We start from the raw sequence: 25,848 nt of genomic DNA, 5'->3' as shown, positions 1-25,848 counted from the left end.
TAGGATGGTTTCTTCCAGCTCTGTGAAAAATGCCTGTGGTATTTTGATAGGGATTACATTAAATGTGTAGATTGCTTTGGGTAGTAAGGACATTTTAACAATATTTGTTGTTCCATGAGCATGGATGTTTTTCCATTTCTGTCATCTTTAATTTCTTTCATGTGTGTTTTATAGTCTTCGGAGTACAGGTCTTTCAGCTCTTTGCTTACTTTTACTCTGATGTATCTTATGGTTTTGAATGCAATTGTAAACAGGATTGATTTCTTGACTTCTTTTTCTGATGCTTTGTTATTGGTATATAGAAATGCTACAGATTTCTGTATATTTTGTATCCTGTGACTTTACTGAATTTGTGTATCAGTTCAGGCAATTTTTGGTAGAGTCTTTCAGGTTTTCTATATAGAATATCATGTTATCTGCAAATAAAGTTTTCTTTTTCCTTACCAATTAGGATGCCTTTATTTCTTTTCATTGTCTGATTGCTTGGACTTCCAGTACTATGTTAAATTAACAGCAGTGAGAGTGGACATCCCTGTTAAGTTCCTGACTATACAGGAAAAATTCTGTTTTTTTCCATTATGATGTTAGTTATGGGGTTTTTATATATGGCCTTTCCTACGTTGAGGTATGTTCCCTCTAAACCGATTTTGTTGAGGGCTTTTACCATTAATGGATACTGTACTTTGTTAAATGCTTTTTTTGCATTTACAGAAAAGATCAAAGGGTTCTTATCCTTTCTTTTATATTAATGTGGTATATTATGTTGATTGATTTGTGAATATTGAATCACCCTTGCAAACCCAGGAATAAATTCCACTTGACTGTGGTGACTGATTTTCTTTTTAATGTATTGTTGGATTCAGTTTGCTATTATTAAGTCCTACTGGTTGTTAGAACTTGCACAATTTGGCCCTTCTGGTTTTCAAAGCCAAATGTTAAAGCGATTTATCTTCCCGGTGTGACAAGTCTGTTTCTCTCCCTTATCCTCACCAGCAAATGGCATATTTAAATTTATATTTTTGGGTAAATTTTGTTGTGTTGCTTTAAAATGTACTGTACTTCATTCTGGCATTTGCTAAATTATGTAGAACCATCCTGGTGCTTTAAAGGCTTCATTTTAAGCTTTTTATGTCAGGTACAGAGTAGTATTCAGTCTAGGTATAATTTAGCCCCAAAATTAAGGTGATAATTTTCTGAGGATTCTATCTGTTGCTCTTTGCATTGCAACATCTTTCTATTCTTGCTGGTGTGGATGCAAACGATTCTTAGCCCTATATGAATTTTAAAAATTGCCTGACTTTCTGTTTTCCAGTAATTCTTTCCCCAACCTTGTGCAGGTTTGGCAACACAATGTTGGATCCCTATTCAGCCAAAGATTAAATGTGATCCCTCTACCAATCTCCAGAACTTTCCCTCTGTGCAGTGTTCTTTCTGGTAATCTGTCCAGTGAAATTTAGCTATCTTAGCCTCCCTGAACTCCAATTTCGGTTTCCTCAACTCAGTGAGACTGCTTTATCTGAATCCCACCTCCCTGCACTGTAAAAACTACCTGTAGGTGGTAAACAGGAATAACCCTAGGGCTCATCTTGTTTCCTTTTTTCTGTTCAACTGCCTGCTGGCCAATGTCTAAAAAAGTTATTTTGTCTATTTGGTTTTCTAATTTTTAATACTGGAAGGGCTATTTCCATAGCAGTTCATCCTTCAAAGAAATAATTAGAAATCCACTAAATACTGAATATTTGAACTTCCGACTTAGTAATTCATAATGATGATAAATGGCCCTTTCTTATACATTAAAATGAAAGGAAATGGAATTGTACATCATTTGCTTAGCACAATGAAATAACTTGTACTTCTAAATCCATTTACTGCTTAATAATAGGATTCTCAAAGCCAATAAGCCTAGGCATAGTATTGACAAGATCAAGAGTTTTCATATGTGGCAAAATCTTAATCTCCTATAGAACTTAAAAAAAAAAAAAAATCAGGTATTGGCCTCTACACCTCTGAATTGAGAATTTAAGAGTCCAGGCAGATACACATTTTTCCAAAAGTTCCAAAGGTGACTCTGATAAATAGTCCTTATTACAAACTATTATTCACTAGTTTTCTAGATATTATAATGTTTGAATAAGTTACTGACCAAAAGAAAAAGTAACCATACCTAATTCTGAATAGCATATACAAAATCTAAAAAAGCAATCATAACAATTTAAAAAATAAGCAGATTTTCATCACTAATTATATAAAGCAATTGTGAATCATTCACAAAACAACTTTTTTATTATTCTGGAAAGGGACTGGTTTAAAAATTGGCTTTAAAATAAACCAGATTTCATGGGCGCTTGGGTGGTTCAATGGGTTAGAGCCTCTGCCTTCAGCTCGGGTCATGATCCCAGGGTCCTGGCATCGAGGCCCGAATCGGGCTCTCTGCTCGGCAGGGAGCCTGCTTCCCCTCCTATCTCTCTGCCTGCCTGTGATCTCTGTCTGTCAAATAAATAAATAAAATCTTTTAAAATAAATAAAATAAAATAAACCAGATTTCAAAAATTAATAAAAGGAAGTATGAACTTAACAATGCTATTATCATTAAGGTCATTTATTATTTTATATAAGAAATGTTTACATACCATCATTATTTTACATAATAATACTACATAATTTACATTTTATATTATTGTTTCATTTATTCCTAAAAAGTAAGAAGTCACAATAATTATCCTGGTTAGTGAAAGTGTCAACTTACCTCTTTCACATTTGCATCATCAAAAAATACCCATTTGGAACTCTTGGTATGAAAAGCAAAGGCACAATAATGTCGGCTGGTGTAGCAGATCATACCAACTAGATGAAGTTCACTATTTTTGGCATTTTCATCAGTAACTCTATAAAAAAGCTGTTCAAAAAAATAAAAATGTATATTTAATACTATATCTTTTTAAAAACAAGGAATAATAATTTGGTAAGTCAGGTATTTGACTATCTATGAAAAAATTTCTTATGCAAGCTTCCTTAATCCAATATTATATTAGTACAGAAGGTACCACTAAGATTGGACTGAACAGAATTATTATTAACTATTACTTACTATTAACTATAGCTATTAGCATTCCTCCAATAAAATGAATTCACTACAATTTAGTTCAGTAACCCAGTATCTTGACACTTTATATACATAAAACTGGAAATGTGAAGTATATTACACAATTCCCAATAATTTTTCATTGAATCACATATTTGAACATGCATTAAACATATTTTCTGAAATTGTCTAAAAGTTTAATTATAATATAAACCAATCAAATATTAAGATGTTATAAACATATAGAGATCAGTGCGCTTTAGATGCCCCCAGGTGCCCCAACTGTAGATGATTTTTGACTCTTTACTTTTCTAGGTTAATATTTATATTTTGTCATTACCACACTCACACACACACACATCATTATCATCACTCTAGAGTGATACAAAACTAGAGCATGAGACAGTTTATAACTGAAAGTCATTCCCAGTCTATGCAAGAAAGGCATTCCAGTTAGCTCAATTTGATGAATTTTATCAAGATTATATCTGAATATTATTTCCTTTAAGAAAATTTAGTTTTAAAAACAAAGTGTGTTATAATATATGAACGTTTTATAATAATTTAAAAACAGAAAGGAAGAGAATGAAAACAGCTGAGATACCCCAGGAAGATAAAGATGTGTTGCTAGATTCCGAACAACATCTTCGGTCAAGTCAGAATGTTCAGAATCCCATACTAAACCAATTGTAACAATCTCTGGGCAATTCATTAAAACACGGCGAATTTTTATTTTTTGGCCACAGTTACTCTAAAGAAAAACACAAAAGGCACATTTTGAAATTACTGAAATAGGTATACCATAAGTAATACCTTACAGTTTGTATTAAACAGTAACAACCTTCACATATATCAGAAAATTCTTTGTTCAGAATACTAAAATTCACTTTTATCCAGCTATTTGCTTAATTATTGATTAAATAGTAAGTTTGTTTTAAATCAAAGTACTTTCCTTCGGTATTTTTTAAACCTGCTACAATAAGAATTCAATCTAAAAAATGAGAAATAGAACACTGAGGTCATTAATAATATTACATTAGAAAAGAATGGTAGTGCTTATATGAAAATACAAAACTTTCTCTTTAGTCAAATGATAGATTTCAGAACTTAAAAAAAATAATCAGGAGGCACCTGGGTAACTCAATCAGTTAAGTGCCTGACTCTTGATTTCAACTCAGGTCATGATCTCAGGGTGGTTGAGATCAAGCCTCACCTAGGGCTCCAAGCTCAGCAGGGAGTCTGCTTAACATTCTCTCTCTCCCTCTCCTCCGACCCCTCTCCTCCAGCCCTGCTTGCATGCACACGTGCGCCCTCTTTCTCTCAAAAAGAAAAAAAAAAAAAAATCAGCATACACTAACTTAAATCCTTCACGAAGAGTTTTTAAAGAAATAGTGTCGGGCGCCTGGGTGGCTCAGTGGGTTAAGCCGCTGCCTTCAGCTCAGGTCATGATCTCAGGGTCCTGGGATTGAGTCCCACATCGGGCTCTCTGCTCAGCCTGCTTTCTCCTCTCTCTCTGCCTGCCTCTCTGCCTACTTGTGATCTCTCTCTGTCAAATAAATAAATAAATAAAATAAAAAAATAAAGAAATAGTGTTGGGGGAACCAGGTGGTGGGTATTATAGAGGGCACAGATTGAATGGAGCACTGGGTGTGGTGCAAAAATAATGAATACTGTTATGCTGAAAATAAATTAAAAATAAATTCAAAAAAAAAAAAAAAAAGAAATAGTGCTCAAACAGCTCACATGGTTAAAGAGCTGCCTAAAAATAACACTGAAAAAATAAATTCTTAGAATCAAGCCCATGTATAGTTACTATTTACATGGTGATTTCTGAATATCTATTTTCAAATTTATAAACATAAAAGCACATTAATATTCTCCAAATTATACTTACAGGGCATTTCCTATAGTCATCAGTTGTATTTGCTGCTTGCAGCAATTCTGCAAACATTTCAGGCTTAAAACGTTCATGCCTTTCCATCATTCTTTCTACCTCGTTGCTACAAAACAAAGGAACAGTGTCAAACGTGTCCTTTGAACTTTAGAAAGATCTAACAAATTATGCATGAAGAATATTAAGTTATCAATATGGGTATTTTATATGTTAAAACAGGTTCTGTTTGAAAAATTAACCATAAAGTAAATTTTCGTAGAGTGAAAAATTATGAAATTTGGCAGGTTAACTTATGATGAAAAAAATTAGGTCAAGAATAAAATAACACTAAATTTTACCATTATTTGGAACTACATGAACGAGGTAGCAAGACGATCCTAGCTCTGTCTGGAGGTAGTTCTAAGTCAAATGTTTCTTTTACATTATTATTTAACAAAAAGGGATTTGAGTTTAAATTCTGGCCTAACAAGAACAACAAATTGTTGGAAAGGCTTCCCCTCTGGCCTAAAGTTCTCAGAAACAAAGTTACCATTTTCAGCTAACAGAAGGCTCCTTTGCTGATTAATGCAGAAGTCAAAACCAAAACTATTTAGGTCAGGCTTATGCCTTATGCTAAGCATTTCATTACAGCCTAGGCAGGATATCTGTGCCACTTTTTGTTTAGTCCATTTTAGAATCAAATTTTTATATAGCAAGGTATTAAGTATCTTTAAACAACTATTTAAAGACTTCCAAAAAAGATATGTCATATAAGTTCAAATATCCTTACTACTTTCCATTCTAGATGCTCTGGTTCTGCTTGGTGGTAATATTAACTATCTTAGAGCTAGATACATTTAACAGTTCCATGGTTTAATATACAGTATTCAATAACAACTAAAAGCATCTATTCTTCTAAAACACTTCACAAGTATATTAGAAAGCACTAAATCTGATAAGCTTGTTCAAACTGTACATTTAAAATGATGTTTTTGTTAACATTATAAGTAATGATTTATGTGAAGCCTGGAATTCTGTAATTGGTATTCAATACTTATTACCAATACAAAGGTGATTATAGTTGTCACTTAAACAACATGGGGTAAGGGGTGCCAACCCTCACACAATCCAAAATCCACATATAACTTCTGACACTCCCCTCAAAGTTAACTACTAATGGCCTACTATTAACTGGAAGCCTTACCAATAATAATCAATTAACACACACGTCCTGTTATATGTATTATATACTATATTCTTGCCAAAAATGCTGGAGAAAAGGAAATGTCACTAAGAAAATTATAAAGGGGGCACCTGGATGGCTCGGTCAATTGAGTGTCTACTTGATCTCAGCACAGGTCTTGAACTCAGGGTTATGAGATCAAGCCCTGCATTGGTCTCCACAAACAGTAGGGAGTCTGCCTGAGATTCTCTCCCTCTCCCTCTCCCTCTGGCCCTCCTTCTGCTTGCACATGCATGCGCTCTCTCTAAAATAAATAGGGGCGCCTGGGTGGCTCAGTGGATTAAGCCGCTGCCTTCGGCTCAGGTCGTGATCTCAGTGTCCTGGGATCGAGCCCCGCATTGGGCTCTTTGCTCAGCGGGAGCCTGCTTCTCTATCTCTCTCTCTCTGCTTGACTCTCCGCCTACTTGTGATCTCTCTCTCTGTCAAGTAAATAAATAAAATCTTAAAAAAATAAAATAAAATAAAATAAAATAAAATAAATAAATCAATCTTAAAAAAAAAAAAAAAAGAACATCTAAGGAAAAGACAACACATTTGCAGTACTGTACATTGATTATTGAGAAAAATCTGCATCTAAGTGGACCTGTGCAGTTCAAACCTGTGTAATTGAAGGGTCAACCATAATTAGAATTCAAAGTCTGGTTTCTTGCAATTGATGGTGTGGACCAGGGAGAGACTGATGGGGCTCCAACTCTTGTTACATAAGATACTGAATCAGAGCACTGTCATTTTATATAAGAGTTTCAGAGTAGAGTTAAAATTTTACGGTTTTTAATGTGTGGCCTATCCTTGTTCAAATGCCATCCTACTTTTCATACAAAGTGAAAAAAAATGAATCTATAATTGACTGAATTTTAGGGAATGGTTCCCTAAAACTATGCTCCCAAACTCTGGATATATTAAGACACTAAACACACTCAAATAATCAAATTGCTATTATTCAATAATCTTCAAGAAATATTGTGTCATATCCAAAAACCCAAGAAGTTTAATAATATAATGAAACAAATAAGCATCTGATATTTATTTTGCACAATGATAAAAATATTGGTTACTAAATTACCATTTAGTAACTGCTATACTAATGTACTGATAATTATTGATCCATGTGTTGTTTTTTATATCAAAATACCTATACATATTTATGATTTTATTCAATGTTCCTATTAAATATTTATATTTTCAAATATCTATTCAAAAGTGTTTAAACTACTCTTATTATGTAAAGTCTAGGGATCTTTTTGGATCCGTAACTCACTAATGTTTCATGAGCAGGGAAGGAGGGGACAGGCAAGCTGTCAAATTTTTATTTCAGGTGAATGTTGAGGCCCTAAATGCAATAAATCTAATGGAGAATTAATTTCACCTTTTCTTTCTTTTCTCCTTACCCTGGCTTCCATCACCATGAAGGGACATGGAGCTAAAGAGAAACACTGTTACTACAAAGATAACACCTTAGCAAAAATGAAGAAATCACATGCAGCTCCATTTTACACTGAACTTGTTGTCATTTAAAGTCTCCTTTGCAATTCCCAAAACTTGCTATAAACATAAAGAGATACAAATTTTGACTAATATTTGGAAATTTCATCAAGTATATGTTTTTAACCAAATCAGAAACAGCTAGCTGAGCTGGACATCACTCAGCACCTCTGATGGTTGAGTATTTTCAGGTCTAAGATAGCTGATATTCACATACATTATTGTTCTATAAAATAAATGCTCAATGTGGTAAACATGTTTTAACAGGCTCTCACCATAGGGCTGTTGTAGAAATGTACCGCACAAATTCTGTAAAAGGTAGAGGATCTGATGATGCTCCACAGCTGCGACACACACACTACAGGGAAGAACATATGTTTGATTAATCAACCATAAAACATAAATATAATACAATGTTACATATTATACATATATAAATGTATGCAAACAGAGTAACTAATGACGTGGTTGAGCCATCTCACCTGTTCATACAGGGTCATAGCAAACTTCTGGTGAGTGATACAAGATTTAGAGGTACACATGTCTGCATCTCTGCTTGGCACTATATGGAAATGAATCCTCTCCAATATATTTTCCTAATTTAAAAAATTAAATGACAAATGAGTTGTGAAACTTACAGATGACACATACAGTATAGCTCTTTTAAACTTTACAAATTTAAGAATCTTTTTAAGGGGCTGCCTGAGTGGCTCAGTTGTTAAGCGTATGCCTCTGGCTCGGGTCATGATCCAAGGGTTCTAGGACCCTGCTCAGGGTCCTGCTCCCTGCTCGGAAGGAGGTCTGCTTCTCCCTCTCCCACTCCCCCTGCTTGTGTTCCCCTCTCTGTCAAATAAATAAATAAAATCTTTAAAAAAAAAAAAAAGAATCTTTTTAAGATTTTTTCAAAGTGTTTAACAGTGTCATACATACTGTCAGCTTTTCAGCTTTCCTCTTTAATCAACCCTTCAAATGCTGTGCAATTACTCACCTTTTGTAGCATTCACTCTTAAAAAAATTTAATGAAAAAATGTATGCAAAACAGAGTAACTAATGAAGTGTTATAATATAACATCATTTTAATAAATATTTTTAAAATCCTTTAAAATCAATTCATGGTGGCTGACATCTAGAATTTAATATTAGAAAACATAAGTTTCCTATGTTTTCAGCATTCTCACATTAAGAAAAGCAGTTATTCTTTCAAAAATCCTACTTGGAACATTTTTATAGTCTCTATAACTCACATTAAATAGCAATCATAAAGGTTTACAATACCTACACTAACATCCTAATGCAAGGAATCTGTCCGGCAAACAAATTTCAAATTTGTAATACAGATCAATAAGGAGTATTTATTTCTTTAACAAGTAATCCTTCTTTTTGGATTGCAAAGCTTATCCAATGGATTTTTTTTTTAATATTCCTTTTATTTATTTGACAGAGAGAAAGACAGCAAGATAGGGAACACAAGCAGGGGGAGTGGGAGAGGGAGGAGGAGGAGAAGCAGACTTTTCACAGATCAGAGAGCCCAACAGCAGGCTCGATCCCAGAACTCTGGGATCACAACCTAAGCTGAAGGCAAAGCCTTAAAGACTGAGTCACCCAGGCACCCCTCCAATGGATTCTTTTAATTAGCTAACTTACCCGTCTTCTGCCCTAGGAAATTTAAAAGCATTCAATTATTTAAGCCTAAATTTCTAGATAGTCCACAAATTATCATTTCACTTACTAGTACATTTCATTTAAATGAAAATAAACTACAAAGTTTGGTATTGTACAAAATATATTTATATTTTAAGTGATGGATCAATTAGAAACATGAGAAATATGAAAAACATATTTTATGACTATGTGTGCTGTTTTTGAAACATTTTAATCAACATGAAAAGTATGCTAAGCAGTGGATTAGTCAAAGAGCTTTGCATCTATCCAAGGAAACAGTAAAGATGATCATTAAGGAAATAACAACAGGGGCACTTGAGTAGCTAGTCAGTTAAGTGGCCGTTCTTGGTATCAACTCAGGTTATGATCTCAGGGTCCTGGTATCAATCCCTGTTTTGAGCTCCACACTCAGCGGGGAGTCTGCTGAGGGATTCTCTCCCCTTCACCCCCGCCTCAGCCTCTCCTCCCACTTGTGTGTGTGTGCAAGTGTGAGCACATACATGCACACATTCTCTCTCTCAAATAAATAAATCTTTAAAAAAATGAGAATAACCTATAAATGCCAACTGAATTCTACAGATAGTAAATTCTACAGAAATCCAGTGAATTTTTTTTCAAAGATTTTATTTATTTATTTGACACTCAGAGATCACAAGTAGGCAGAGAGGCAGACAGAGAGAGAGGAGGAAGCAGGCTCCCCACTGAGCAGAGAGCGCGATGCGGGGCTCGATCCCATGACCCTGAGATCATGACCTGAGCCGAAGGTAGAGGCTTTAACCCACTGAGCCACTCAGGCACCCCAAAATCCAGTGAATTTAAAAGACATACTTTAGAAATAGAACAACCTACATTAGGAAGAAAAATTACAGGAGGAAATAAAGAGGTAAACTGGAGTTTAACTGTAAATGGCCTTAAATGTCAGAAGAGTCCAGACTGAAGTCACAAGAATATCTGAAGGGCAAAGATTAATCTAAAGAAAATTTTATTAATCTGTTGGCCACTAAAAAACACTGTAAGGGGATAGGCTGAAAGATACAAGAAAGGAGGCTTAAATAATGCTGAGAGTAGGGGCCCAAACTATTAAGAAGTGGTGTCAGGAAAACAACGTGTCAAGGAAAACCTTAAAAGGTTTACTGATGAAATAAATAGAATTTTTAAATAGATATAAGACTATGAAAAAAAAAGTTTACCTCTTTAAATATATGTAACACCTGCAACACTGACACATTTAATAATCAACACATATTTTAGAAGGTATGTGTGGTTTAGTTACTATTCAAAGGAATGCTCTACTTATCAATATGGTGGTAAAACAGAGACTTGGAACATCAACCCCAGTTAATGATTTTCAATCCAGAGTGAGGTGTATAACAGAACGGCTGCCCCTGATAGCTGCCCACCAAGCTCCTCTTCTCTCTCAAAGAGAATCATTGTATGTAATGAGAAATGCTACTTCTGGGAATGCATTATTGCACATATCAACACTGCGGAGGCGGAATACTGACTTAAGTGACATAATTCATGTTTAATAAATGTTTTTTTCTAATAAATAAATTTTAAAATATTCCAGGAGTCTAAAAGCCAATAAAAATGACAGCAGCACAAATAACCAAAATCAAAAATCATGAGATTTAAACTGAGCTCTGAAGGGCAGGTAAGACATGGATCCAGTGAACAGTTATGACTTGTTTCCATTGTTAAAAATTTATGTTTCATTAACCTTGATATTTGTATCATTTAAGGAAAACAAGCTACTGTCCTGATTTAAGGATTATCCAAAATACTTACAAAGCACTCTGCAGCATCATCCATAAGGCCCAACTGAAATCGCTGCTCATCTTTAAAGCTCTCTGCTAGAGCGTGCCTTATGTTATCCGAGGGAAGTGCTTTTTCTCGACTGTGTTGAAACTGTGCAAATATATTCTGGGGACCAACAAGTACATCAGTAAGTGTAAAGCCAACCACTAAAGAAACATGTCAGTAACTTCATTATAACACAGTGAAACTTACAGCTATACCCAGAAACTAGTAGTATTTTGCTCTAAAATTCCATATAAAGATTATCTGTCTCCATATAAAGATTATCTGGCTGGTTGCCCCAGCCTTGAAATCAAATGTTAGTGTGCACAGAATTCTCAGTTCCCATCCTCGAGGTTTCTAATTGAGTATGCTGAAGTGAGGACAATTTTTAACTGTTCCCCAGCTTATTCTGATCTAAACTGTTTAAGGAAGAGTTCTGAGATAAGTTGCTATAAGTCTAAAAGTATGCTATAAGGAATTAAAATTATGTTAACCAAAACTAAATACATAATCACATAAAAATTAGTGGGAACTCACTAGTCTTTTAAAAAAAAAGTAGCTTGGGGCACCTGGATGGCTCAGTTGGTTAAGCATCTGCCCATCTGCCTTCAGCTCAGGTCATGATCTCACGGTTCTAGGATTGAACCTGGCATCAGGCAGGAGTCTGCTTCTTCCTCTCCCACTGCCCCTCCCCTGATTCCTTCTCTCTCTCTCTCTCAAATAAATAAATAAAATCTTAAAAACAAAAAACATAGCTTAAATGAACTTTAATAATTTTATTTCTTCCTAAATAAACCCCAGAAAATGACAAACCCTGGTTTAAAAATAAACATCAAATAACTTCAATACAATTAAAATTTCCCACTATTTAAATTTGCCTCTAAAAACTGACACTCTACAATTTGCATGAAGTCAGAAAAGATGAGCCACCCAGGCATCCCTGACTTTTAATTTTTGAAGAAAAATTTTTTTTCAGATTATCAGTTTTCCTCACTTAGAGCATTATTTCTAACCCAAGCCTAAGAAATACTGGAAACACTCAAGAATATGTGATTATAGGTGTTAATCTGGTTTTTCATTTTCCTTATTGAATTCAAATAAGATAAACTTTTTAATAAGTTCCAGTTTTATGACAATCATCTTAGGTGGGGGAAAGTGGGGAGGGGGAGGAGGTTTTCAGTGACAACTTACCAAATAAGGATTGGCCATATTAAATTCTTAATTAGCCTAAGGGATATGTCACCTCAAAAACATTTTTTCTTCCTCAGGTCAATATATGGTAGGGTAGGAAAACATTTTAAAAATCTGTTTCACTACTTCCAAAAAATGTACTTTATAAATAAATAAAAAATTGAAGAATAATGATGCTAAATGATATTAGATATCCAGATCTATAATTTTCTAATTATAATTACAAAATGAAAAAATAAAAAAATATTTTCAGATGTCATTGGTTATTCAGGTAATTAACTTTTCAAGATAATGCTTGAAATATTAATCCTACGCCTGAATGTCACTCATTTGTTATCTGTTTTCTGTTTAGTATATGTGAGGCACCTTCACTAGAAAACAGAAAAACCCTGCCCTCATGGGGCACACATTCTAGTTATAGTAAGGAGAAAGTAAGTAATTATATAGTATGTCAGTCTGTGACAAAATAGAGAAAAAGAAAGAAATAAAATACAAGAGAGAGAAAAAAAGTATTATAAATAGAAATAGAGATACTGAGAGTAAGAAGAGGTTAACTATTACCTAGGGTAGTCAGGGAAGGCCTTACTGATGTCCTCATTTGAAGACTGGCATAAAGGAAACAGGGTGTTAGCCACAAAAACATCTAGAAGAAAAGCACTGTAGACAAAAGGAATAATAATGAAAATAGTCAGAGATGGAAGCCAGCTCTGAGAAACTGCAAGAGGCAGCCAGTCTGGCTAAAGTGCCATATCTGAGACAGTGAGAGAGTGAGAGTGAGAGAGAGAGAGAGAGAGAGAGATAATGTTTTGGGCTAGTGGGGAGGCAGGCAGGTGATTGTGTAAGGCTATGAAAGATTCAGGCTAGAAATTTTAACTATACTCATTTTACAACTGGACAAAATATTCAAAATTGACTGTCGTGTAAATAAAATGTGATACTGTAATCTGATCTAAGTTCATTCTTCATCCCCTAACAATAACCCTATTTTGCCAGTTTCTAAAAAAGAGAATATAAAATTGCCTTCTTTGGTGATTTATATTCAGGAGTATAAATCAAAATAAAGCAGGAAAATGGCACTTTATTTTCTTGCATGTATATGTGTGTGTAAGAGTATTCAAGAATGTAAAATAATGAAATATTTATCTCTGAAACATGTCAATAAAATTTTAAATTCTTGGGCAAATTTCAACGACATAAATGAGATGCTAATCGATACATGACTCCCTGTTTCTGCCTTTGCCTCTCTTCTACTTATTCCCATCCAAGAAGCCAAAGAGATCTAGTCCAAACATTCTATCTAGTTAAAACAGATTATATCACTCTTCCACTCGAAACAATCCAGAGACTTCCTAAATTACTCAGGAGAAAAAGCCAAGTTCCTAACAAAGGTCTAGAAGGAACTACACAATACGGACTCCTGTTCCAGTTATTTATTGCTCCATAACAAACCATTGTAAAACTACATTACTAAAAATAACATTTACTATGATTACAAATCATTAATTTTGGTAAGGTCAACTCAACTCTGCTCCATTAATTTTGGTAAATACAACTCGATACTGGGACCTAGAACAATCTGAAGGTTGCTCACTTACACTGAACATCACTTACACTGATGCTGGTTGTTAACGCTGCCTATCCACTTAGACTTCTGGTTTAGTTGCGGCTAACTCGGCTTCCTCGCTTCATGACAGCTCACTCCCAAGAATGACAGCCCAAAAGACAAAGCCAGATGGAAATTTTATCACCTTTTCAAATGTCTGCAGTGTCATTTCTGCCATTCTATTTGGTGGGAATGAATCCTTAAGGCCAGTCCATATTCAAAGAATAGACTCCACTTTTTGATAAAAAGGGTACAGAAGAGAGGCACATGGGTTGCTCAGTTGTTTAGGTGTCCAACTCTAGATTTCAGCTCAGGTCATGAGCTCAGGGCTCTGAAATCAAGCCCCATATCGGGCTCTATCTTGAGCATGAAAACCTGTCTAGGATTCTCTCTCCCTCTCTCTCTCTCTGCCCCTCTCCTCCTCATGCTCTCTCTTTCTTAAAAAAACAAAGCAAAACAAAACAAAACTGCAAAGAATGTGCAGACATGTTTTATTTTATTTTTAAAGCTTTTATCTATCTATTTATTTATTTATTTTGAACTCACAGGAGTTGGGGGGAAGGAGAATGGAAGAGAAAAAATCCTTAAGCAGCAGCCTGCTGAGCACGGAGCCCAAGGTGAAGCTCCTCGATGTCAAGACACTGAGATCATGACCCCAGCCAAAAGTAAGAGTCTGACACTTACCCAACTGAATTACCCACACACCCCTGCAGACAGGTTTTAAATAACCACAACTCACCTTACTTCTGAGCTCACCTCTTATCAGTCTTCCCCTTACTCATAAAGCTTCTGACACCCAGGTTTCCCTGAATGTGTCACATACACCCACCTCAGGGTCTTTGCAATTACTGTTTCCCTGCTTGCCTGGAATGCTTCACTCTATCATCTTTTCCAAGTAATGGTTTAAACTTTCCCAGTGAGGCTTTCCTGACTATTCAACATACTCTATTATTCCCTTTCCCTGATTTATTTTTCCCTCTTTGTAGTTACTACCATCTAACACACTTTATATTTTGTTTACTTGTTTCTCCTCCCCTATAAGAATATCAGATCCATGAGAACAGTTTTTATCACCTTGTTCACTGCTATATCATCAGTAACCAAAGTAGTGCACAAAATTCAGTAGTAGTTCAAAATCCATTTCATAAAATGAAAAAAGAATTGTTCCAAAATGAAAAATGTAATATTCTTAATGTTTTTATATTACTTAGAATATTAATTTTAACTTTCTTTACATAAGAGTGGAAAAAAACATCCATACACTTGAATAAATCAACTTTAAGAATTCACCTTCAAAGCTCTAAGTCACTTGACAATGAACTTTAATTTCAAGTAAACTGACCAAATTAACTATCAAATAAAATTAAATTTTTGGCAAAACAATTAACAGTAATTTTCCATAATATTAAAAGGTTACCTTCAATGCACAAAATATGCAGGCATCTCCCTGACAAACATGTCCAGTTAGAACCCGCAAGCTTCTTCGGAATATATCCAATTGCCACAAAACCTAAAAAATTATAAGAAAGAAACAGTGAAGAAAGAAATACAGTAAGATTTTTTTCCCTGTAATAAAAGGCAGATTTGACTTAGACTGCAGAAGGCTAACAACTTATTTTAATCTCTTGTGCACAATCAGACATATATAAGCACTGAAACAGCAAGATTGAAACTGCTATACACATGCAATGAATACATAAAAGAGGGATTTAGAAGGTATTCCTATTGATTCACATGTCAAAACTGACAGGCAGAGAGTTAAGAAAAAACTAATTCCTCAGTTAAGGATTTTATATGAACAGGAAACATGGGACACTGAATGGAGGTCTTGGCAGTGACATGAAAGAGGAAGTGATTATAATACTTGGAACAGACTGAACTTTAGGAAGGAAATATAATTGGAGTTGAAAGCCAGGGTGTATCAAATAAGGGTCAGTAAGGAACAGCCAGAAAAAAAGGTGAGCAGAGGCTTGTGGCCTTGTGTACTGAATGACAAGGCGGCCAGCTGTGTAGTAACAGGGGGACAGTACAGTAAAATGCATCAGTTAAGGAATAATATGAATATAATTTGCTGCAATTATCCATTCATCATTTGCTACTAAAAGAAAAAAGCAAACAAAAAACACTAAGTGTTTAAATAAAATCCGTCCAGTATTTAAAATCTAAAAAAATCTGAAAACTATAAAGTAAGGATAGCTCTGCCTGCCTCATGGTGTTCTTATAGGGATTAAACAATATGTACTACTATATAAAATGCTTAGAGGCTGGAATGCAATGTACACCAGCTGCTAATTGTTGCCGTAATTACTATTACAACAAACAGACTTCCAAGTCTCCCTATATCTTTCAGTCATTTCGGGAAATAATATAACTTAGAAAATCTATTCATGATCTCTCATTTCTCCCAACTAGAAACAAAGACTAAGAAAAACAAATGATTTTAACAGATACCCTATATTTTCAATTACTCAATAACTAATGGCCATTTCAGAATTTCCCTTTGAGAGTTGCTTTTCCTTAAAGAAAACTAACAGGATCAATTTATCTATTACAAATAATTCAGTGTTTTTGCAAAACACTTGAAAATGTCTAATAATTCTCTTGCATATCATACATAACTGATCGTACCATAAAATATGTGACACTGGAATTCATTCATCTGTTCAGATGAAGACCAGGACAGCACAACCTTGGGAAGTAGCATAGTACTGTGCTTAGTAATACAACATTTAAAGGCCAACTGCCTGGGTATTAATTCTGGATTTATTGCTTATCAGCTGTTGGGTTGACTTGAGCAAGATATTTACTAAAACTCAATTTTCTCATCAGTAAAACGAAGATTAAAGCAGTACTTACCCCTTTGGATTGCTGTAAGAATTAGATTAGAGAGAACATATAGTGTTCAGGTAAGTACCAACACAAGTAAGAACACAATAAATGCTAGTTATTAAAGATTATAGCTTTGCTTTTAACTTAGAGAATTTAAAACCACATCAAGTGTCATAACTACTTAATTATACTTATGTCAGATAAAATTCTGAAATATTCAGAATATTTTAAAATTAATATTTAAAAGAGAATACCCTCCATAATCTGTTTATAAGGCCAATGAAGTATCTCTTCAAATGTAACTGGAATGTTTTCTGAATTAGCAAAATGTTTAAGTTATACTGGATTCAAACTACAGAAAAAATAATATTTATGTAACTTTTCTATACATTATTTAGTATAATAGTTTATCCTCTCTTTTAACAAATCCATATCAAAAGTTATTCTAATTGTTAATTTTCATCCTACTTCATTTTAAAATATTGATTATAAACAACCAATGGGTAGACAAACAAATTGAAAAAAAAAAAGTTAAGTAAAATCTTGCCATTTGCACCAACATGGATGGACTAGAGGACATAATGCCAAGTGAAATAAGTCAGTCAAAGAAAGACAAATATCATATGATTTTACTTATATATGGAATTTAGGAAACAAAAATGCACAAAGAAAAAAAGAGCCAAACTAAGAAAAAAAAAAAAAAAGACTCTTAAATAGTCTGGAGGATGGGTGAAATAGATAAAGGGGAAGAGTCCTCTTATCCTGATGAACACTGAGAACTGTGCAGAACCGGTGAATCACTATATTGTACACCTGAAACTAATATAACACTGCATGTTATGCACTTGAATAATAAAAAGACAAGGGGTAAAAAGTGCTTAGAAATGTGAAGGTGGGGGCGCCTGGGTGGCTCAGTGGGTTGAGCTGCTGCCTTCGGCTCCGGTCATGATCCCAGAGTCCTGGGATGGAGCTCTACATGGGGCTCTCTGCTCAGCGGGGAGCCTGCTTCCTCCATCTGCCTCTCTGCCTACTTGTGGTCTCCGTCTGTTAAATAAATAAATTTAAAAAGGAAGGAAGGAAGGAAGGAAGGAAGGAAGAAGAAAGAAAGAAAGAAAGAAAGGTAGGTAGGTAGGTAGGTGGGATAAATGAAAATGGAAATACAACTTTCCAAAATCTGTAGGATGCAGCAAAAGCAACTCTGAGAAGGAAGTTCATGGCAATATAGGCCTACCTCAAGAAACAAAAAAAGTCCAAATAAACAAACTAACTTTACATGTAAAGACTCTAGAAAAGAAGAACAAAGCCCAAAGTTAGTAGAAGGAAGGAAATAATAAAGGTCAGAGTAAAAATAAATGACAGACTTAAAAAAAAGAAAATTAGAAATAATAGTGAAACTAAAAGTTGGTTCGTCTAAAAGATAAAATCAATAAACTTCTCACCAATAAACTATCTCACCAGATTCATCAGGAAAAAAAGAGAGTCCAAATAGACAAAACCAGAAATGCAGGAGATGTTACAACTGACACCATATAAATACTAAGAATCTTAAGAGACTACTATAAATGATAGGCCAACAAACTGAAAAACCTAGAAAAAAATGGATAAATTCCTAGAAAAAAACTTTCTAAGACCAAATCACAAAGAAATGGGAAATCTGAACAGAATGATTACAAGTAATGAAATTGAATCAGTAATTTAAAAACTTCCCCCAAACAAAAGTCCAGGATCAGGCAGTTTCACAGATGAATTCTACTAATCATTTAAAGAGTTGGTAATTATCCTTCTCAAATTACTCCAAAAAAATTAAAGAGGAAGAAACACTTTCAAACTCATTTTACAGGGCCAACATTACCCTGATATCAAAAACAGGAAAGGAAAGGGAAAAGAAAAGGAAAAAGGAAAGGAAAAGAGATCAGAAGAGAGGAGAGAAGAGAGGAGGGAGAAGGAAGGAGGGAGGGAGAGAGAAAGAAAGAGAAAATATAACAGACCAATATCCCCAATGAACATAGATATAAAAATCCTCAACAAAATATTAGCAAATGAAATTCAATAGTACATGAAGAGGATCAGATGCCATTATCAAGTGAGATTTGTTCCAGGGATGCAAGGTAGCTCAACATCTGTAAATCAATTACCATATTACACCACATTACAAAACAAAGAAAAAAAATCACATAGTGATCTTTATACAGAATCAGGATTTGACAAAAATTCAACATCATTTATGAGAAAAACTCTCAATACAGTGATTATAAAAGAAACATCCTCAACATAATAAAGGTCACAATAAACCCACAGCTAATATTATACTCAACAGTGAAAGGCTGAAAACTTTTCCTCTAAAATCAGAAACAAAAGTATTCACTCTCCTGTTATTCAAGAAGTGCTAGCCACAGCAATTAGGCAAGAAAAAGAAATAAAAGGTATCTAAGTGGAAAAAAGTAAAACTATCACTATTTGCAGATAACATGATAACTGTATATAGAAAACCCTAAAGACTCCACCAAAAAGCTTATCAGGATAATTCTGTAGTTGCAGAATACAAAATTAACACACAGAAATCAGTTGTGTTTTATACTAATAATGAGGTATCAGAAAGAGAAATTAAGAAAATAATCCCATTTACAATTAGATCAAAAAGAATAAAATATCTAGGAATAAACTCAACAAAGGAGGTGAAAGACCTGTACAGGCATACCTCTGAGATATTACATGTTTAACTCCAGGCCATTCTAATAAAGCTAATATTGCAATAAGTCAGTCACATAAACTTTTTAGTTTCCCAGTGCATAAAAAGTTATGTTTACACTATACTGTTGTCTATTAACCGTGCAATAGCATTGTGTCTAGAAAACAATGTACATACCTTAATTTAAAAATATTTTATTGCTAAAAATGTTAACCATCACCTGAGCTTTCAGAGAGTTGTAATCATTCTGTTGGCAGAAAGTCCTGCCTTGATATGCTAGCTTGCTGACTGATCAGGGTGGTGGTTGTGGAAAACTGGAGTGGCTATCATAATTTCTTGAAATAAGACAATAATGAAGTTTACCATAGCAATTCATTCTTCCTTTCACCAACTACTTTTACATAGCATGCAATGCTGTTTGATAGAATTTTACCCACAAAACTTTCAAAATTGGACTCAATCCTCTCAACTCTGCAGCTGCATTATCAATTAAGTTTTTGTAATATTCTAAATGCTTTGTTGTCATTTCAACAATGCACACAGCATCTTCACAAGGGTATATTACATCTCAAGAAACCACTTTCTTGGCTCATCCATTAAGATGTTCTTACCCATTAAAGTTTCATCATGAGATTGCAGCAATTCGGTCACATCTTCAGGCTCTACTTCTAATTCCAGTTTTCATACTTTTTCTACCATATCTGCAGTTACTTCCTCTACTTAAGTCTTAAACCCCTCAAAGTCATCCATGAAGTTTGGAATTGACTTATTCCAAACTCCTATCAATGTTGATATTTTGACCTCTTCCCATGAGTCATTGAGTGTTTCTAGTAACATCTAGATTCAGTGTTCAAGAACGTTTTCAATTTACTCTGTCCAGATCCATCAGAGATATCACTACTTATGGAAGCTACAGTCTTATGAAAACTACAGCTGTATGTAATTTCTTAAATAACAAGACTTCAAAGTGAAAATTACTCCTTGATCCATGAGCTGCAGAATGGGTATAATGTTAATAGGCATTAAAAACAACATCACTTTCATTGTCCATCTCCATCACAGCTGTTGGGCGACCAGGTACATTGTCAATGAGCAGTAGTATTCTGAGAGGATTCTTTTTTCTGAACAGTATATCTCATCAGCAGGATGATTCAGTAAACCATGTTGTAAACAATGTGTTGTCATCCAGGCTTTGTTGTTACATTTATAGAGCATGGACAGAGTAGATTAAGCATAATTTTTAAAGGCCCTAGAAATTTCAAAATGGCAAATAAGTACTGGCTTCAATTTAAAGTCACCACCTATATTAGACCTTAACAAGAGAGCCAGCCTGTCCTTTGGATCTTTGAAGTCAGGCATTGACTTCTCCTCTCTAGCTATGAAAGTCCTAAATGGTATCGTCTTTCAGTAGAAGGCTGTTTTGTCTACATTGAAAAATCTGTTGTTCAGTGTACCTAGCTTCATGAATTATCTTAGCTAGATCTTCTGGATGGCTTTTTGCAGCTTCTATATCAGCACTTTCCTTAAATCTCATGAACTAGCCTCTGCTAGCTTCGAACCTCTCTTCTGCAGCTTCCTTGCCTCTCTCAGCCCTCACAGAATTGAAAAGAGTGAGGGGCTTGCTCTGGATTAGGCTCTGACTTAAGGGAATGTCATGGCTGGTCTGATCTTCTATCCAGACCACTAAAACTTCTTCCATAACAGGAAGAAGGCTGTTTCACTTTCTTATCATTTGTGTTTTCCCTGGAGTAGAACTTTTCATTTCCTTTAAGAACTTTTTCTTTGTATTCACAACTTGGCTAACTGTTTGGTACAAGAAGCCTCACTTTCAGCCTATCTCAATTTTTGATACGTCTTCTTCACTTAGTTTAATCATTTCTAGCCTTTTGCTTTAAAGTGAGAGGACAGGGGCACCTGGGTGGCTGAGTTGGTTGGACATCCAACTCAACTTTGGCTCAGTTCATGGTCTCAGGGTTGTGTGAGATGAAACCCCACATTAGGCTCCATGCTCAGTCTAGAGTCTGTTTGAGATTCTCACCGTCTTCCTCTCCCCCTGCCCTTCTCCCACTTGTGCTCATGGGTGTGTGCTCGCTCTCTCAAATAATAAATACATATATACATACATTTTAAAAAATATAAATAAAGAAGACATGAACTCCTTTCATTTGAACACTCATAGGGCATTGGGTTATTAATTGGCCTAATTTCAATACTGTTGTGTCTCAGGGAATAGGGAGGCCCAAGGAGATGAAGAGAGATGAGGGAACAGCTGGTCAATGGAGCACTTAGAACACATATATCATTTATCAATTAAGTTTGCCATCTTATATCAGAGTAGTTTGTGGTGCTCCAAAACAATTACAATAGTAATATCAAGATCAGTGACCACAGATCACCATAACAAATACAGTAATAATGAAAGACTTTGAAATACTGCAAGAATTATAAAAATATGACAAAGCCCCCACATGAGCAAATGCTATTGGAAAAATGGTGTCCACTGACATGTTTGATGTAGGGTTGTAAAAAACCTTTAATTGGTAAAAAATGCAGTATCTGCAAAGTGTAATAAGGTAAAGCACAATAAAATAAGCTCTGACTATACTCTGAAAACTGTAAGACATTGTTGAAAGAAATAAAAAAAGATACAAATGGAAAGATAGTCCATGTTCATGGACTGGAAGAATTAATACTGTTAAAATATCCATACTACCCAAAGCAATCTATAGATTCAATGCAATGCTCATCAAAATAGCAATGACATTTTTCACAGAAGTAAAAATAAACCTAAAATTTGTACAGAACCACAAAAGTACCCAAATAGCCAAAGTAATCTTGAGAAGGAAGAACACAGCTAGAGGCATCATGCCTCCTGATTTCAAACTACACTACAAAGCTATAGTAATCAAAATGGTATGGTACTGGCAGGAATACAGACGCATTTAAGTCAATGGAACAGTACAGAGAGCCCAAAAATAAACACATGCATATATGGTCAATTAACGTGTGACAAAGGAAGCCAAGACTATACAATGAAGAAAATATCGGAGTCTCTTCAATAAATGGTGTTAGGAAAACTGGACTGCTACATGGGAAAGAATGAAACTGAACCACATTTACATGACATACAAAAAAACTTCAAAATGGATTAGAAACTTGAATGTAAAACCTGAAACCATAAAATTTCTAGAAGAAAAGAAATGCAGTGAGCTCTCTGACATCAGTCTTAGATATATATATATAGTTTGTTTTGACCAGTCTCTTCTGCTAAGGGCAAAAGAGTAAATATAAAAAAATGGGATTATATTACACTAAAAGCTTTTGCACACCAAGGAAACCATCAACAAAACAAAAAGGCAACCTGCTTATTGGGAGAAGATATTTGCAACTCATACATACAGTAAGGGGCTGCTATCCATAATATATAAAGAACTTATCGGACTTAATTTCAACAACATCATCAACAACCTGATTAAAAAATGGGCAGGGGACATTTTTCCAAAGAAAACATACAGGTAGCCAACAGAGATCTGAAAATATGTTCAACAGGGAAATGCAAATCAAAACCACAGTAAGATACGATTTCACACCTATCAGATTAGCTACTGTCAAAAAAGAAAAGAAATAATAAGTATTGGTGAGGATGTGGAGAAAGGAGAAACCTCAGGCACTGTTGGTAGGAATGTAAATCAGTGCAGCAACTACTGAAAATAGTACATTTTAATAATGTCCACTTTTCATAATTTCTTATAAGACATATTCCACAATTTATTTCTCAGCAATTTTTAAAACTATTCATCAAAATATATAATAACATTTACAGACTGCCTTTTAAAAAATGAAGTCAGGCTTTTTCTATCATAAAATCTATATTTGAGTACCTGTCTTGTTAGTGAAGACTGGCTTTGCAAATTAGTTTATGGCAGGCATTTTAATATTTGGGCCAACAGATCTCCTGAGCTGAAGAGATAGAGGTGGAAGTTCAGAGATGCTAAAGCAGCTAGAGTTGGCAGGGCAGAGTACAGCAGAGAAGAGAGCTGCACACAGAGTAAACACCACAGCTCTACAGAGGCTCCCCCTTGAGTATTCAGGCAAATACTGTGAGGAAACTACCCGAGGCTGAGAAAAGAAATACCTCCCCAAAATTAGAGGGAATAGTGCCCAGAGCTCTTACCTGCCTAGGATAGTGTTGCTAATAGTCAATGTAGAATGCTTCATAATCCACAGAGCATTAGCTAAAGAAGGAAGGGTCTTATCCAGATTAATCTACTCTGATTAATCCTGGAATAAACACAACTCTGGGACTGCCTAACAAAGCTTAAAAGTAAAATGATCAAACAGCTTCTAAATAAAGCAACTCTATCCCAGAACAAAGTTCAAGAACATTCCTAGGAATAAAAAATATCTATCACCCAATAAAATAAGACTCAAAATATCTGACACCCAATCAAAAATTACCAGGCATTAAAATAAACAAGGAAATACATTCCCAAATGAGGAGAAAAAAAAAAAAAAAATCAGTCAAAACCCAGAGTGTGCAGAATGACAGAATTAGTAGATGGGTACATTAAAAAGATTATTATAACTGTATTTCATATGTTCAAGATGCTATAGAAGAGAATGAACATGTTAAGAGCTGAAAGATGTTTAAGAAGTTAAAAAGAGGTTAAAAATACAATGTCTGAATTTAAAATATACTGGATGGGATTAACAGCAGATTAGACGTTGCAAAGGAAAAGATTAATGAAGTTGAAAACATTGTAACAGAAACCATAAAAAAATGAAACAGAGAGAAAGAAAAAAAGACTGAGAATGAAAATTAAGGGAGTATCAGTGAACTGTGGGACAACCTAAGATAAACTATATGTAATTGCAGTCCCTCAAAGGAAGAGACAGAAAAATTTAAAGAAATAATGATCAAAGACTTTCCAAATTTGATTAAAATTATAAATCCACAGATCTAAGATGCTCAATAAACCCAAACACAGGAACATGAAGAAAACTATGTCAAGGCACATTAGTATCAAATTGCCTTAAAGTTGTGAAAAAGAGAAATCTTAAAAGGAGCCAGAAAAAAAGGACACATTACATACAGAAGACAAAGAATGACAATAGTTTTTCACTAGAAATAATGTAAGGTAGAAGTCAAGGGACCAAAATCTCTAAAGTACAGAAAGGAAAAAACTGCCAACTTAGACTTCTTTAATTAGGAAAAATATCTTTCAAAAACAAAAGTGAAACAGATTTTTTTCTAGAAATACTAAAGCTGAAAGAACTCACCAATGACAGATCTGACCTACAAGAAATGTTAAGAGGTCCTTGAAGGAGAATACATGATATCAGATGAAATGCTGAATCTATATAAAGGAGTGAAGAGCAGCAGAAATTTAATAACCTTCATAGTAAAGATTACTGGACTGTTCATTAAAAAAAAATGTATTATATATATAATCATTGGAATGATTATATTACTATATACATTATTATATTATATATATATTATATAATATTATATATATATAATCATTGGAATACTTCTCCATTTTCTTTACCATAAGTGTCCTTACTCAGAATTTTGTTATAACATGCTTTTCATCTCACTAACTACACACAGCATTTGGGAACTACAGAAATAGAGGGAAATACATAAACATAAAAAAAGAACTGGAAAAGGGTTAACAGATAAAGATTTAAAGTAATAGAAACCCTTTCTCACAGCCTGATTTAAACAAAAGCATTTATTTCTAAGTCTTTCGGTATAAACTATTTCCCTACATGCAGTGATGTTCAACAAATATTTTCCTGCAACTTTCATAGCACTTAATGCCAGTAAGATCTTTTGGCCAAGGCAGAAGAGTGTCTCCCATTTAAGGGTCCCAGTGCATTTTAGAATGCCAATTAGATCTCTTTGCCTGAGCGAATTACAGAACTTTCAAGTTTAACATCTGTCTCAGACAGAGAACAATTGAGAAAACAAGTCTGAGTCAGATGTCTAAGCATGTGACACATTCTAGATATGTTCATTTATCATGAATTAATTAACCAATATTTCTCTTTCTATTGTTTTCAGGAGAAAAAAAAAAACAATGGAAAAATATGTGAGAAGTGATTTATTTTAAATAAATTCTTCTAAGGTATATTTTACAGTCAATAGAATAACATTCCAATATTCTAAATCTTCCTCATCTTTAGTATTATAGAGTCAATGGTTAGAAAAACACAAGACCCTACAAAATCTGGAACTACTGAATAAAAACTACATCTTACATAAGAAAGGATATTTATCTAAAGAAGAAAAGCAGGTTAGCATATACTTGTTAATTAAAAGAATTTCAACAAGGACTGGAGCAAAATGGATCAATCTTCAATTCCACTAACAATGGTGTCCAAATAT

At 34.3% G+C, this 25,848-nt stretch overlaps 1 protein-coding gene across 3 annotated transcripts in view; it reads right to left on the bottom strand.

Moving 5' to 3' along the window:
* USP53 (ubiquitin specific peptidase 53) overlaps positions 1 to 25,848 on the bottom strand; it is a 68,484-nt gene that overhangs the window by 25,778 nt on the left and 16,858 nt on the right. For all 3 annotated transcript variants that reach the window (XM_045083589.1, XM_045083590.1, XM_045083591.1), the window contains 7 exons: positions 15,354 to 15,446; positions 11,131 to 11,265; positions 8,163 to 8,276; positions 7,956 to 8,038; positions 4,977 to 5,082; positions 3,687 to 3,833; positions 2,747 to 2,896 (listed from right to left, as the gene is read on the bottom strand). In XM_045083589.1, the coding sequence (XP_044939524.1) occupies positions 2,747 to 2,896; positions 3,687 to 3,833; positions 4,977 to 5,082; positions 7,956 to 8,038; positions 8,163 to 8,276; positions 11,131 to 11,265; positions 15,354 to 15,446 (828 nt within the window). The remainder of the gene's footprint in view (positions 1 to 2,746; positions 2,897 to 3,686; positions 3,834 to 4,976; positions 5,083 to 7,955; positions 8,039 to 8,162; positions 8,277 to 11,130; positions 11,266 to 15,353; positions 15,447 to 25,848) is intronic.

Source organism: Mustela putorius, unplaced genomic scaffold, assembly GCF_011764305.1.
Source record: "Mustela putorius furo isolate JIRA1106 unplaced genomic scaffold, ASM1176430v1.1 tig00000721_pilon_pilon_pilon, whole genome shotgun sequence".
Classification (NCBI taxonomy): domain Eukaryota; kingdom Metazoa; phylum Chordata; class Mammalia; order Carnivora; family Mustelidae; genus Mustela; species Mustela putorius.
The sequence above is the reverse complement of the archived record's forward strand: the minus strand, read 5'-3'. Positions and strand labels throughout refer to the sequence as shown.